Genomic DNA, 15,071 nt, shown 5'->3' on the forward strand with positions numbered 1-15,071 from the left:
TAATAAACACTAAAACATGCAGATCTCCTGGAGCGTGTTCGCCTTCGTCCGTGAGTCACACTAATGACTTTAATGATCACAGTGTGGGGGCGGGGCAAGCAATAATCCCCAGCTTTTTATTTACACAGGTATCACTTCCAAAAATAGCTGTGATCGGCTGGAGCCAGAGAGGGGTTACTGAAGGTCAAAATACAGGAACATGTGACATGGAGATAGACAGGGAGCGAGAGAGAGACAGAGAGAGAGAGAGAGAGAGAGAGAGAGACAGAGAGAGAGAGAGAGAGAGTAAAAGACAAAGGGAGAGAGAGACAGAGAGAAAGAGAGTAATAAAGACAAAGGGACAGAGAGAAAGAGAGAGAGAGTAATAAAGACAAAGAGAGTGAGAGAGAGAGAGAGAGAGAGAGAGAGAGAGAGAGAGAGAAATAAAGACAAAGGGAGTGTGTGAGAGAGAGAGACAGACAGACAGACAGAGTGTAAAAAAGACAAAAGGAGAGGGAGAGAAAGAATTTCATAGCAGGAATGAGAGAGAGAGAGAGAGAGAGAGAGAGAGAGAGAGTAATAAAGACAAAGGGAGAGAGAGACAGAGAGAAAGAGAGAGAGTAATAAAGACAAAGGGAGAGAGAGACAGAGAAAGAGAGAGAGTAATAAAGACAAAGGGAGAGAGAGACAGAGAGAAAGAGAGAGAGAGTAATAAAGACAAAGAGAGTGAGAGAGAGAGAGAAATAAAGACAAAGGGAGTGTGAGAGAGAGAGAGAGAGAGAGAGAGAGAGAGAGAGACAGACAGTAAAAAAGACAAAAGGAGAGGGAGAGAAAGAATTTCATAGCAGGAATCAGAGAGAGAGAGAGAGAGAGAGAGAGAGAGAAGGTGTGTGTGTATGTGAGAGAGAGAGAGACAGACAGAGGGAGAGACTCACCACAGGTCCCTGAGGTCCTGTGTCTCTGAAGCGGCTGGACTCTTTGTGGAAACTATAATTGGCTCCTGAAGCCTTGGCCACTTTCTGCATGATGGATTCGGGTTCCACGTCCTCCTCTGCACGAGCATTTATAGTCACGTGCGCTCCCTAAGCAAACACACACACACACACGCGCACACACATACACACACACACACGCGCACACACACGCACACACACACGATCTTATAAGCTTGTAAAGGTGGTTTGGTCTTCACTCAACCCCCTCAGAGATCATCAAGTATTCTGAAGATTTTACTCCAGATGACATGTTCAGGATCTTGTTTCATCCAGCAAACCTGAAGCCATCAAAATACCAGATTTGATGTGTGTGGTTGTGATCAGACTGGATGTGAACACCTGAGAAGCTCTTAGCGATGGGAACAGATCAGATATTAGCCTGAGACTAGCATGAGGATCTGGAGGTGTGATGCGCTTAGTTCCAGTTCCGCTGTCCTCCGGTTCCTCTTTTAAGCCAAACATCCCATTGTCCTTCAGGTGTTTTGGTCTATGATTATGATGTGGTCCACCACTGTCCAGATCTTTGCTGGCCTAAACTCTGTTGTTTTGGTTTTTTTTTAAATTACACTGCTTCAGTGGTGTTTAGATGAATCTGGTGTTGCGAGGTGGGTTTGATGTACAGCATGCGCTGAAGATCCTTCTGAGGTTGTTCCACAGTGATGTTCCAGTTCGATCTCGCTGCATGGAAACCACAAGCTTTTTCAGAGCCGGCGGGAATATTTTCAGCTTGCTGGTTGGTATAACACGTAGCTTCTGTTTCAGCTGGAGGAGGTCGGGCTGGACAATGGTTCAGCAGTCCCAGAAGGACATTATGTAGCCGTGTGAGTGTGTGTGTGTGTGTGTGTGTGTGTGTGTGTGTCTGTATGAGGGTCTATAGCTCGGTATATAGCTCAGTCTATAGGATCACAGTCTACCAATGTGGGCTGGTGACTGAAGACTGAAACAGAAGCATGCTTTTCAGGTTAGTCAAACATTTAAAGAATGAGCCGGAAGGAAAATGTTTCTTAAACCTCTAGCTGAGAAAAATATACATAAACAAGAATCAACCTCGAGCACAAATGCTGCCAAAACAATGACATTTAAAACAGACAGTAAGTGTGAAGTAGTATTTACAGCACCAGTGTGAAAAAATACTCTACAGTGCTTCGACTGTGTATTACTCTGACCTACAGAGCGCTCGTATCTGCATCTTTACAGTACAACGTGAGCTCTGAAGCCTGAAAGCAAACCCAAACCACTGAAAGAAAGAGCTTTCTAATTAAGAACAGCTACGAAACCCCACCCCTGAAGTGTTCCTATTGGCTGGTGTAGCTGTGGTGAATTTTATAAACCAATGAAGTGCTGTAAATTATTGAATTAAATCCACAGAAAGTGGTATGTTTTTATCAGCCACCGCGTTTTCCCCCGAACCCCGTGCCGCTTGTTTACGTTCTTAGCAAGGAGCAAGTCTCTAAAAACCGACGCGAGGGTCGCTAAGGAGATTAGACCCTTAGAGACCCTTGAGATTAGACGAGTCAGGCGACTGCTCATTAGTGTCCACCCACACACCCGTCTGTACAGGAGCTGAGAGAGGAAGTCACCTTCAGAAAATTCGCCATGGAGCTGACGTGGTTGGCACACAGTCCTTTCCTGGCATCTTTCACACCCTCGCCAGTCTGCAAACACACACACACACTCACGCTGTTGAAGAGCCACAGGAAGTGAAGGGTAGCTTCTGCAACAGAGAAACACTCACCCAGTTGATCAGGACGTATTTAGGGAGGCCGGAGTTGGGGTCTTTCACCCGGCAGAAGGCGTACATCACCTTCCCACTGTTCAACTCCTCCACTAGCTCCTCCAGACCCCCATCTGAACACACACACACACAAACACAGAGATAAGGACATAATAAAGGAACCTTTACATTCCAAACCCAGATGTTTCTCTGCAGCGTCCATCTACTGAGTCAGATCCCTGATTTGTCAATTTGCTGTGTTTTACTAGAATTACTGATTTTAAGGTGAATCACTGATATTGAGTCGGATCACTGACTCTGAGTCGAATCACTGATTTTGATTTGAATCACTGATTCTGAGTTGGATCACTGATTCTGAGTTGGATCACTGATTCTGAGTTGGATCACTGATTCTGAGTCAAATGCACCGATTCTGAGTCGGATCACTGATCTGAGCCAAATAACTGATTCTGAGTCGGATCACTGATTTCAAGTCAGTTTGCTGGTTTTGACTAGAATCGCTGATTTTGAGTCGAATTGCTGATTCAGAGTTGAATCACTGATTTCTAGTTGAATTGAGTTGAAACTAATTCTCTAATTCTTCTTTCAAGGAATTTTAACCCTTTAACTCCTGGATCTACACAAACACAGCCCAAATAATGGTGTGCACCTAAAAACCGCCCCTCAGATTGCATGTAGAAATAATGTGAAGGTGTGTGAGAGGATGTGTGGAGAACATTGTGGTACAGAGGGTATGTGATGATCAGCACACGCCCCTCTCAGAAACACTCACCCCCTTTACTGGCCAGACGGATGTCATTGGTGTTTCCTTCATAGGTGAACAAAGCCCTGGAAGAAAGACCAGAACTCGGGTTAACATCCTGCTTAATGCTGATCCGATACAACACTTATAATAAAGAGAACCACGATATGGACACGCTTCTCTTCACAGGGAACAGAACAGACACGTCTCTCATAACGAAGGTCGACAGCGGTCAGCGTTTCCTGTGGTGGCTGATGGACACGTGGTGGTGAAACAGGGGAAGTTGCAGGTGTTTGACCCAGAAGTACAGATCTAAAGTGTGTGTTCCAGTTCAATCTCAGCTTCTCTGCATCAGGAAAGCCTCGAAGCTGAGGCGTTAACTAGCTAGCTTTGATTCAAGAAGGTGGTGAGAGCTAGCGAGAGCTAGAGCTAAATGTTAAACACACACTTCCAAAAAGGAACACTCACAAAAATATTTGTAAATATTTACCATTTATATATGCAAACGAAGTCAGTTAGTGAGTCAGTCATGTTCATTTCATTGGCTTGCTGCTGTTTATGAAGCTCCGCCCCTTTCAGAAATCTCCCAACCATAATCATTTGGAGAATCCGTTCGCCCATGCAACTAGCGAATCATGCGCTGTCTAATAAAGATATTTGGGATAATTATTCTGTAAAAAAAAAACTGTAGAATACCGAAGGTATCATACAACCAATAGAGTCTCACGGCAACCGGGGCAGTTCTGTAACCTTCTGATTAAATAAACACAGCTCCGCTTTTTAAAGAACTCCGAGAGCTCCGAGCTCCCCTGGTCAGCTCCTGTACTCAAACAAACAAAGCCACCTGGGTATGCAGGAAGTCGTGACAAATCAACTTCCTGCCTGGAACCCGGGGGACGTTGAGTCCACTCTGAGGGACGTCAGGTTTACACACTGGGGCGTTTTGTTTAGATCTGACCAGCAAGACGTTGATACTGAGTCAAATCACAGATATTAAGTGGAATCACTGATTTTGAGTCGAACCACCGATTCTGAGTCGGATCACTGATTCTGATTCAAATCACTGATTTTGAGTTGAACCACTGATTCGGAGTCAAATAAATAAACACAGCTCCGCTTTTTAAAGAACTCAGAGAGCTCTCAGAAAACAAGTCGTTTTGCAAAGGGATCAAATACTTATTTCACTCAATAAAATGAAACGTGTTTTTCTGGATTTTTTTTGTTGTTATTCTGTCTCTCACTGTTCAGATAAACCTACCATTAAACTTACAGACTCAACATTTCTTTGTCAGTGAGCAAACGTACAAAATCAGCAGGGGATCAAATCATTTTTTCCCTCACTGTATGCAGGAAGTCGTTTTGACACACAGAGTCAGACTCGACTCGTCCTGCTGACTCAGACGAGTCTAGATAGTTCCATAATACTGTGTGGTATGCAAAAAAAAAAAACAAAAAAAAACCCAAACACTGCTGTGAAATCCTGACTGGTCAGTCTGTCAGAGAACAATACGGACGCCCGAGCACTAAACTGGTCGAGCCGAGACGACGCCACAGGGGTTTCTTTTTTTACGCTCTGGAAAAATCTTTACAATATATAATAACAGGTTTGTGTCTGTGTGTGTGTGTGTGTGAAAACAAACAGAAAGAAAAGAAGAAAAACCGAAAGAAACCACATGAGAACGGTTCCTTTTCCTCACTGAGGAAGTCGTGCAGGTTCTCTCTGCTTACTCAGCAGCAGTGATGGAGAAGTACAGAGAGAAATAAAATAATAAATAATAATAATAAAATTTGATAAAATGCGCTCCTGATGTAGGAACAGTGTGCGGCGGCGACGCCCAATACTGCCATCTGATTGGTTAGAAAGTCAGGACTATTTTATATTATGGAGTGTCCAGCGCTCTGAAACTTCATGTTTTCTCAGGAACATCTGATCTGCAGTTTTTTAAACAATTCATTTCATTAAAAAAACATCATAAATTTTATTCGATGTAACTCTAAGTGGATAAAAAGTGACCCGGACACGCCCAACACCATGATGTCACATCCCACTGTTGGGTGGATCGATGGTTTTCTCTTTCTTTCTTCAGTTCCTTCTTTATTTCAGTCTGTCTCTCTTTCTCACAGCCTCTCTCTCTCTCTATCACTCTCACTGTTCTCTTTCTCTGTTTTCCTTTGGGACTACCTGTCTCTCTCTCTCACACACTCACTCGTTCTCTCTTTCACACACTCTCTCCCTATCTTTCTCTCTATGTCTCACTCACTCACTCGCTCTCTCTCTCTTTCACACACTCCCTCTCTCACTCATTTGCTCTCTCTAACGCTCTCTTTCTCTGACTATCACTCACTCACTCACTCACTCTCTGTCTGTCTCTCTCTCACACCGTCACTCACTCTCTCTCTCAATCTCTCCGACTGTCTCTTTCTCTCACTCTCTCTGACGGTCACTCACTCAATCACTCTCTGACTCTCTCTCTCTCTCTCTTTCTGTCTCTCTCTCCTTCATTGCCTGGTTCACTCTTTCTCCCAGTCTCTTTCAGCTTGGATAAAATGCCTTCCTCTCCCTTCGCACTTTTCTTCTCTCTCTATCTCTCTCTCTCTCTCTTTTTTGTGCTCCATGTTTACAGAATGCACCAGATGGCAGATTTCTGTTCCCTTATTAATATATTGATGTTTCCAGAGAAGTCCTGAGTGTGGTGTCCTGGTGTTGAACACGGCGGCACCGCGGCCCTGCGAGGGTTCCACAGTGTAATTACACCTCTCACTTCTAATTACTTTTCTTTTCTAGGCCACACAGGAAGCTGTGCTCATAACTGAAAAAAAGAGTGTTACTTCCTCGTTACCTAATCTGCACTGTAGCCTGTATCAAGAGTTGCTGTACAGGACACACACACACACACACACACACAAGCTGAAGAGGAAGTTACAGTCAAAAAGATAACCCAAAATGGCAGCCGTTTCATCTCGACACTTAGCCCAGGCTACACGTGACGGCGTTATTTCATTTGTTGCCATAGAAACGAATTGTTTTTTCCATTTAAGATGTACATGCTGTAAGGTCCAGATGAAACACGACAGATTCTACGATGAAGATCCTCTCACGATGAAACTGCGTCCTCCAACAACCGACACCATCAAGTCTGCCCGTTTTATTTCCGTTAGCATGCGCAGTCGCCGCTAGCTAACACGTATTTGAGTAAAGAGTATTCCGTCCTCCTATTGGTGGATCAGAACCTTATCGTCACTGGTGACACTAAACTTCCACGAACAGAAGGGCGTAACCCGACGTGTCGTACACGTGACCTAGCGGACACTCCGCGTATTCCAAACATCATGAAGGTTTCACTGTGGCGCTATTTTCCTCGACTTCACCTCTCAGTTTATTTAAGGTTCTCACCTGTTGCCTCACCTGCTGCCTCACCTGCGCCTGACTCTGTTCTCACCTCCCTTGGTCTTTGTTCATGTGGAACAGAACACGCAGGTCTTCTGCCTCATCACTTGTTGAAATAATTCTCATGACTCTTCACAGAACCTGTCTGCACCCAGAGACTCTAAAACCTCTCCTGAGTCTTAAAGTCACTTCCTCACATCTCTCTCGTCCCGTTCACTCGCTCCTTTCATATCACTTTATTCAGTCATGGAGCTTATTGTCCCTGCTCTGGTGCTTGGACCCTCAGTGTTAGAACTCTGATGCTGAGGCCTGGGAATTCCACTGGAACTAAAGACACAAAGCTGCCTCTAGTCCATCGTTAATCCCTGCCTTTACTCTGGGATTAGAGTTTTTTATAGTTTAGTTGCAACCTTTAGATGCTGCCTTTAGTCTCTGTCTTAAGTCACTGTTTTTAATGGTTATCTTTAGTCCCTGTCTTGAGTCTCTGCCTTGAGTCCCTGCCTTTAGACCCTTCCTTTAATCTCTGCTACGAATCTCTATCTTTGGTCTCTGCCTGTACACCCTGCCTCTATTCCTTGTCTTTAGCCCCTGCCTGTAGTCCCTGCCTTGAGTCCCTATCATTAATGCCTGTCATTAGTCCCTGACTCTAGTCTCTGCTTTCAGTCCCTGTCATTATTCCCTGCCTTGAGTCTCTATGTTTAGTCCCTGCCTTTAGTCTCTTGCTTTAGTCTCTGTTTTAAGTTGCTGCCTTTAATGTTTGTCTTTATTCACTGACTTTAGCATCTGCCTTTAGCTGCTACCATCAGTCTGGCCTCAGTCCTTTATTTTTCTCGCTGCCTCGCTCAAACACACGTTGGTTTCTCACCTTTCTGAAATTAAGTCATTTGTTAAATCTGAATATCTCGTGAGATCAGTGTGAGATCTCGTGAGTGTGCATGTATGAGATCAGGTACACGAGGTGTGTGTGTGTGTGTGTGTGTATGAGATCAGGTACACGAGGTGTGTGTGTGTGTGTGTGTGTGTATGAGATCAGGTACACGAGGTGTGTGTGTGTGTGTGTGAGATCAGGTACACGAGGTGTGTGTGTGTGTGTGTGTGTATGAGATCAGGTACATGAGGTGTGTGTGTGTGTGTGTGTGTATGAGATCAGGTACATGAGGTGTGTGTGTGTGTGTGTGTGTATGAGATCAGGTACACGAGGTGTGTGTGTGTGTGTGTGTGTATGAGATCAGGTACACGAGGTGTGTGTGTGTGTGTGTATGAGATCAGGTACACGAGGTGTGTGTGTGTGTGTGTGTGTATGAGATCAGGTACACGAGGTGTGTGTGTGTGTGTGTGTGTGTGTGTGTATGAGATCAGGTACACGAGGTGTGTGTGTGTGTGTGTGTATGAGATCAGGTACACAAGGTGTGTGTGTGTGTGTATGAGATCAGGTACACAAGGTGTGTGTGTGTGTGTATGAGATCAGGTACATGAGGTGTGTGTGTGTGGGTGTGTGTGTATGAGATCAGGTACACGAGGTGTGTGTGTGTGTGTGTGTGTGTGTGTGTGTATGAGATCAGGTACACAAGGTGTGTGTGTGTGTGTATGAGATCAGGTACACGAGGTGTGTGTGTGTGTGTGTGTATGAGATCAGGTACACGAGGTGTGTGTGTGTGTGTGTGTGTGTGTGTGTGTATATGAGATCAGGTACACGGGGTGTGTGTGTGTGTGTGTGTGTGTGTGTGTATATGAGATCAGGTACACGGGGTGTGTGTGTGTGTGTGTGAGATCAGGTACACGAGGTGTGTGTGTGTGTGTGTGTGAGATCAGGTACACGAGGTGTGTGTGTGTGAGATCAGGTACACGAGGTGTGTGTGTGTGTGTGTGAGATCAGGTACACGAGGTGTGTGTGTGTGTGTGTGAGATCAGGTACACGAGGTGTGTGTGTGTGTATGAGATCAGGTACACGAGGTGTGTGTGTGTGTGTGTGAGATCAGGTACATGAGGTGTGTGTGTGTGTGTGTGTGAGATCAGGTACACGAGGTGTGTGTGTGTGAGATCAGGTACACGAGGTGTGTGTGTGTGAGATCAGGTACACGAGGTGTGTGTGTGTGTGTGTGAGATCAGGTACACGAGGTGTGTGTGTGTGTGTGTGAGATCAGGTACACGAGGTGTGTGTGTGTGTATGAGATCAGGTACACGAGGTGTGTGTGTGTGTGTGTGTGAGATCAGGTACATGAGGTGTGTGTGTGTGTGTGTGAGATCAGGTACACGAGGTGTGTGTGTGTGTGTGTGAGATCAGGTACACGAGGTGTGTGTGTGTGTGTGTGTGAGATCAGGTACACGAGGTGTGTGTGTGTGTGTGTGTGTGAGATCAGGTACACGAGGTGTGTGTGTGTGTGTGAGATCAGGTACACGAGGTGTGTGTGTGTGTGTGTGTGTGAGATCAGGTACACGAGGTGTGTGTGTGTGTGTGTATGAGATCAGGTACACGAGGTGTGTGTGTGTGTGTGTGTGAGATCAGGTACATGAGGTGTGTGTGTGTGTGTGTGTGTGAGATCAGGTACACGAGGTGTGTGTGTGTGTGTGTGTGTGAGATCAGGTACACGAGGTGTGTGTGTGTGTGTATGAGATCAGGTACACGAGGTGTGTGTGTGTGTATGAGATCAGGTACACAAGGTGTGTGTGTGTGTGTGTGTGTGTATGAGATCAGGTACACGAGGTGTGTGTGTGTGTGTGTGTGTGTATGAGATCAGGTACACGAGGTGTGTGTGTGTGTGTGTATGAGATCAGGTACACGAGGTGTGTGTGTGTGTGTATGAGATCAGGTAAATGAGGTGTGTGTGTGTGTGTGTGTGTGTGTATGAGATCAGGTACACGAGGTGTGTGTGTGTGTGTGTATGAGATCAGGTACACGAGGTGTGTGTGTGTGTGTGTATGAGATCAGGTACACGAGGTGTGTGTGTGTGTGTGTGTGTGTGTGTGTGTGTGTGTGTATGAGATCAGGTACATGAGGTGTGTGTGTGTGTGTGTGTATGAGATCAGGTACACGAGGTGTGTGTGTGTGTATGAGATCAGGTACACGAGGTGTGTGTGTGTGTGTGTGTGTGTGTATGAGATCAGGTACACGAGGTGTGTGTGTGTGTGTATGAGATCAGGTACACGAGGTGTGTGTGTGTGTATGAGATCAGGTACACGAGGTGTGTGTGTGTGTGTGTGTGTATGAGATCAGGTACATGAGGTGTGTGTGTGTGTGTGTGTGTATGAGATCAGGTACATGAGGTGTGTGTGTGTGTGTGTGTATATGAGATCAGGTACACGAGGTGTGTGTGTGTGTGTATGAGATCAGGTACATGAGGTGTGTGTGTGTGTGTGTGTGTGTGTGTATGAGATCAGGTACACGAGGTGTGTGTGTGTGTGTGTATGAGATCAGGTACATGAGGTGTGTGTGTGTGTGTGTATGAGATCAGGTACATGAGGTGTGTGTGTGTGTGTGTGTGTGTGTGTATGAGATCAGGTACACGAGGTGTGTGTGTGTGTGTGTGTGTGTGTATGAGATCAGGTACACGAGGTGTGTGTGTGTGTGTGTATGAGATCAGGTACACGAGGTGTGTGTGTGTGTGTGTGTATGAGATCAGGTACACGAGGTGTGTGTGTGTGTGTGTGTGTGTATGAGATCAGGTACACGAGGTGTGTGTGTGTGTGTGTGTGTATGAGATCAGGTACATGAGGTGTGTGTGTGTGTGTGTGTATGAGATCAGGTACACGAGGTGTGTGTGTATGAGATCAGGTACATGAGGTGTGTGTGTGTGTGTGTGTGTGTGTGTGTGTGTATGAGATCAGGTACACGAGGTGTGTGTGTATGAGATCAGGTACATGAGGTGTGTGTGTGTGTGTGTGTGTGTGTATGAGATCAGGTACACGAGGTGTGTGTGTGTATGAGATCAGGTACACGAGGTGTGTGTGTGTGTGTGTGTGTGTGTATGAGATCAGGTACACGAGGTGTGTGTGTGTGTGTGTGTGTGTGTGTATGAGATCAGGTACATGAGGTGTGTGTGTGTGTGTGTGTGTATGAGATCAGGTACATGAGGTGTGTGTGTGTGTGTATGAGATCAGGTACACGAGGTGTGTGTGTGTGTGTATGAGATCAGGTACATGAGGTGTGTGTGTGTGTGTGTATGAGATCAGGTACATGAGGTGTGTGTGTGTGTGTGTGTGTGTGTGTATGAGATCAGGTACACGAGGTGTGTGTGTGTGTGTGTGTGTGTGTGTGTGTGTGTGTATGAGATCAGGTACATGAGGTGTGTGTGTGTGTGTGTATGAGATCAGGTACACGAGGTGTGTGTGTGTGTATGAGATCAGGTACATGAGGTGTGTGTGTGTGTGTATGAGATCAGGTACATGAGGTGTGTGTGTGTGGGTGTGTGTGTATGAGATCAGGTACACGAGGTGTGTGTGTGTGTGTATGAGATCAGGTACATGAGGTGTGTGTGTGTGTGGGTGTGTGTGTATGAGATCAGGTACATGAGGTGTGTGTGTGTGTGTGTATGAGATCAGGTACATGAGGTGTGTGTGTGTGTGTGTGTGTGTGTGTATGAGATCAGGTACACGAGGTGTGTGTGTGTGTGTGTGTGTGTGTATGAGATCAGGTACACGAGGTGTGTGTGTGTGTGTGTATGAGATCAGGTACACGAGGTGTGTGTGTGTGTGTGTGTATGAGATCAGGTACACGAGGTGTGTGTGTGTGTGTGTGTGTGTATGAGATCAGGTACACGAGGTGTGTGTGTGTGTGTGTGTGTATGAGATCAGGTACATGAGGTGTGTGTGTGTGTGTGTGTATGAGATCAGGTACACGAGGTGTGTGTGTATGAGATCAGGTACATGAGGTGTGTGTGTGTGTGTGTGTGTGTGTGTGTATGAGATCAGGTACACGAGGTGTGTGTGTATGAGATCAGGTACATGAGGTGTGTGTGTGTGTGTGTGTGTGTGTATGAGATCAGGTACACGAGGTGTGTGTGTGTATGAGATCAGGTACACGAGGTGTGTGTGTGTGTGTGTGTGTGTGTATGAGATCAGGTACACGAGGTGTGTGTGTGTGTGTGTGTGTGTGTGTATGAGATCAGGTACATGAGGTGTGTGTGTGTGTGTGTGTGTATGAGATCAGGTACATGAGGTGTGTGTGTGTGTGTATGAGATCAGGTACACGAGGTGTGTGTGTGTGTGTATGAGATCAGGTACATGAGGTGTGTGTGTGTGTGTGTATGAGATCAGGTACATGAGGTGTGTGTGTGTGTGTGTGTGTGTGTGTATGAGATCAGGTACACGAGGTGTGTGTGTGTGTGTGTGTGTATGAGATCAGGTACATGAGGTGTGTGTGTGTGTGTGTATGAGATCAGGTACACGAGGTGTGTGTGTGTGTATGAGATCAGGTACATGAGGTGTGTGTGTGTGTGTATGAGATCAGGTACATGAGGTGTGTGTGTGTGGGTGTGTGTGTATGAGATCAGGTACACGAGGTGTGTGTGTGTGTGTATGAGATCAGGTACATGAGGTGTGTGTGTGTGTGGGTGTGTGTGTATGAGATCAGGTACACGAGGTGTGTGTGTGTGTGTATGAGATCAGGTACATGAGGTGTGTGTGTGTGTGTGTGTGTGTATGAGATCAGGTACACGAGGTGTGTGCGTGTGTGTATGAGATCAGGTACATGAGGTGTGTGTGTGTGGGTGTGTGTGTATGAGATCAGGTACACGAGGTGTGTGTGTGTGTGTGTGTATGAGATCAGGTACACGAGGTGTGTGTGTGTGTGTGTGTATGAGATCAGGTACACGAGGTGTGTGTGTGTGTGTGTGTATGAGATCAGGTACACGAGGTGTGTGTGTGTGTGTGTATGAGATCAGGTACACGAGGTGTGTGTGTGTGTGTGTGTATGAGATCAGGTACACGAGGTGTGTGTGTGTGTGTGTGTGTGTATGAGATCAGGTACATGAGGTGTGTGTGTGTGTGTGTGTGTGTATGAGATCAGGTACACGAGGTGTGTGTGTGTGTGTGTGTATGAGATCAGGTACACGAGGTGTGTGTGTGTGTGTGTATGAGATCAGGTACACGAGGTGTGTGTGTGTGTGTGTGTATGAGATCAGGTACATGAGGTGTGTGTGTGTGGGTGTGTGTGTATGAGATCAGGTACATGAGGTGTGTGTGTGTGGGTGTGTGTGTATGAGATCAGGTACACGAGGTGTGTGTGTGTGTGTGTGTGTGTATGAGATCAGGTACATGAGGTGTGTGTGTGTGTGTGTGTATGAGATCAGGTACACGGGGTGTGTGTGTGTGTGTATGAGATCAGGTACATGAGGTGTGTGTGTGTGGGTGTGTGTGTATGAGATCAGGTACATGAGGTGTGTGTGTGTGGGTGTGTGTGTATGAGATCAGGTACACGAGGTGTGTGTGTGTGTATGAGATCAGGTACACGAGGTGTGTGTGTGTGTGTATGAGATCAGGTACATGAGGTGTGTGTGTGTGGGTGTGTGTGTATGAGATCAGGTACACGAGGTGTGTGTGTGTGTATGAGATCAGGTACACGAGGTGTGTGTGTGTGTGTATGAGATCAGGTACATGAGGTGTGTGTGTGTGGGTGTGTGTGTATGAGATCAGGTACACGAGGTGTGTGTGTGTGTATGAGATCAGGTACACGAGGTGTGTGTGTATGAGATTTTTCTCCCACACAGGATGCAGAAAGTAACTGATTATAAGAAGGCCCCTGGTTTGTGTTTAGCTGAAGAACATGTCATGAAGACCATGGTGATGGTGCACCTCTTCCCTGAATCCCAGTATATTCCCAGTAAATTCCCAGTAAACAGGATGCACATGGAAATACAATCAGCTGGAGGAGACAAATGAGTCACATCCATCCTGCTGGAGCTCGAGCTACTTCTGCCTCCTGCTGCAGACATCTTCAAATCATCTCCTCTTCCTTCATACCCCATCTCTAACAAGCCCTCAAACCAGAGAGCGACTACAAGAGCAAGAAAAACCAGAAACCACCCCAGAGGCTGTCCATATTACAGCCAGCTTCATAACGCAGCTATGACGCGTCGTAACGCTTCGTTACTCACCAGTTAGTCTCGGATTTCTCATCCACCACCTCTTTATAGGCGGCTGTGAGCGCTGGGCCGTTCTTACTCAAATTCACGGACATTATAAATGTAAAAAGAACAAGAATAAACCGAGGTTAAACACACACACACACACACACACACACACACACTCCAGCACAGTGAGACTCGGGCGATGGGCAGCTCGGCCACGCCTACAGGAAGAACTGGCGGTTGCGTCGTCACGCACGCCGACGTCAGGTTTGACGCTCTCCGTCGTCTTCTTCCGCATTTCATCCAAAAAATGCAACTACTAACTAATATTATTAATATTAATCATTACTAGTAAAAAATAAAAATATTTTTGATCATCATAATAAAACTTATCTTAATTTTTTTATTTTGAATCCAATTTTAAAATTGTTTTTAATATTTAAAAATAAATAATTAAAATATAAATTAAATAAATATTTTAGTACGAGAATTAATAAAATAAAATATAATAAAAAAATATTAAAAACAAATACACGATTGCTAAAATGTTTTTAATGGTAGATGCTGCTTCGACAGAGAATATTAATAATATTTGATAACGAATATATCGAGAAAAAAAAGAACGAAACAAGTAGTAAAATGTGTTTAGAACAAAATAAAAAAACAAAAAAAAACAAATAAATTTTCAAATATCTTATCTGTTGTTTTTTAAACAAATCTAAATGAGGAAAAATAAGTTATATATATTTTTTGTATTATTTTTCATAAGTCCCGCCTATCAGCGAGAAAGCCGCGTTGTGTCAGTCCTAATCTACGCAACATTATATCTAAGGTTAAAACGGTTAACAGCGCCGCCTGGTGGACATATCTGAATACATCTCTTAAATAGTCCTGTGTACGTTTTTCACACTGTCTTGTCAAAAGTATTGGGACACCCTCCAGATCATTGAGTTCAGGTGTTGTTTTTCAGGGGTTGGGCTCGGCCCCTTAGTTCCAGTGAAAGGAACTCTTAATGCTTCAGCTTCATACCAAGACATTGTGGACAATTTCATGCTCTTTGTGATAACAGTTTGGGGATGACCCCTTCCTGTTCCAACATGACTGCACACCAGTGACCAAAGCAAGGTCCATAAAGACATGGATGAGTGAGTTGGGTGTGGAGGAACTT

General features: G+C 45.2%; 1 protein-coding gene across 6 annotated transcripts in view; it reads right to left on the bottom strand.

Annotated features, from left to right (window-relative positions):
- dbnlb (drebrin-like b) overlaps window positions 1-14,120 on the bottom strand; it is a 22,960-nt gene extending 8,840 nt beyond the window's left edge. For all 6 annotated transcript variants that reach the window (XM_058389883.1, XM_058389882.1, XM_058389879.1 and 3 more), the window contains exons 1-5: window positions 13,931-14,120; window positions 3,482-3,537; window positions 2,710-2,822; window positions 2,555-2,629; window positions 915-1,061 (exon numbers count right to left, since the gene is read on the bottom strand). In XM_058389883.1, the coding sequence (XP_058245866.1) occupies window positions 915-1,061; window positions 2,555-2,629; window positions 2,710-2,822; window positions 3,482-3,537; window positions 13,931-14,013 (474 nt within the window). In that variant the 5' untranslated portion in view covers window positions 14,014-14,120. The remainder of the gene's footprint in view (window positions 1-914; window positions 1,062-2,554; window positions 2,630-2,709; window positions 2,823-3,481; window positions 3,538-13,930) is intronic.
- Between the last annotated feature and the right edge of the window lie 951 nt (window positions 14,121-15,071).

Source organism: Hemibagrus wyckioides, linkage group LG05 (genome assembly GCF_019097595.1).
Source record: "Hemibagrus wyckioides isolate EC202008001 linkage group LG05, SWU_Hwy_1.0, whole genome shotgun sequence".
NCBI lineage: Eukaryota > Metazoa > Chordata > Actinopteri > Siluriformes > Bagridae > Hemibagrus > Hemibagrus wyckioides.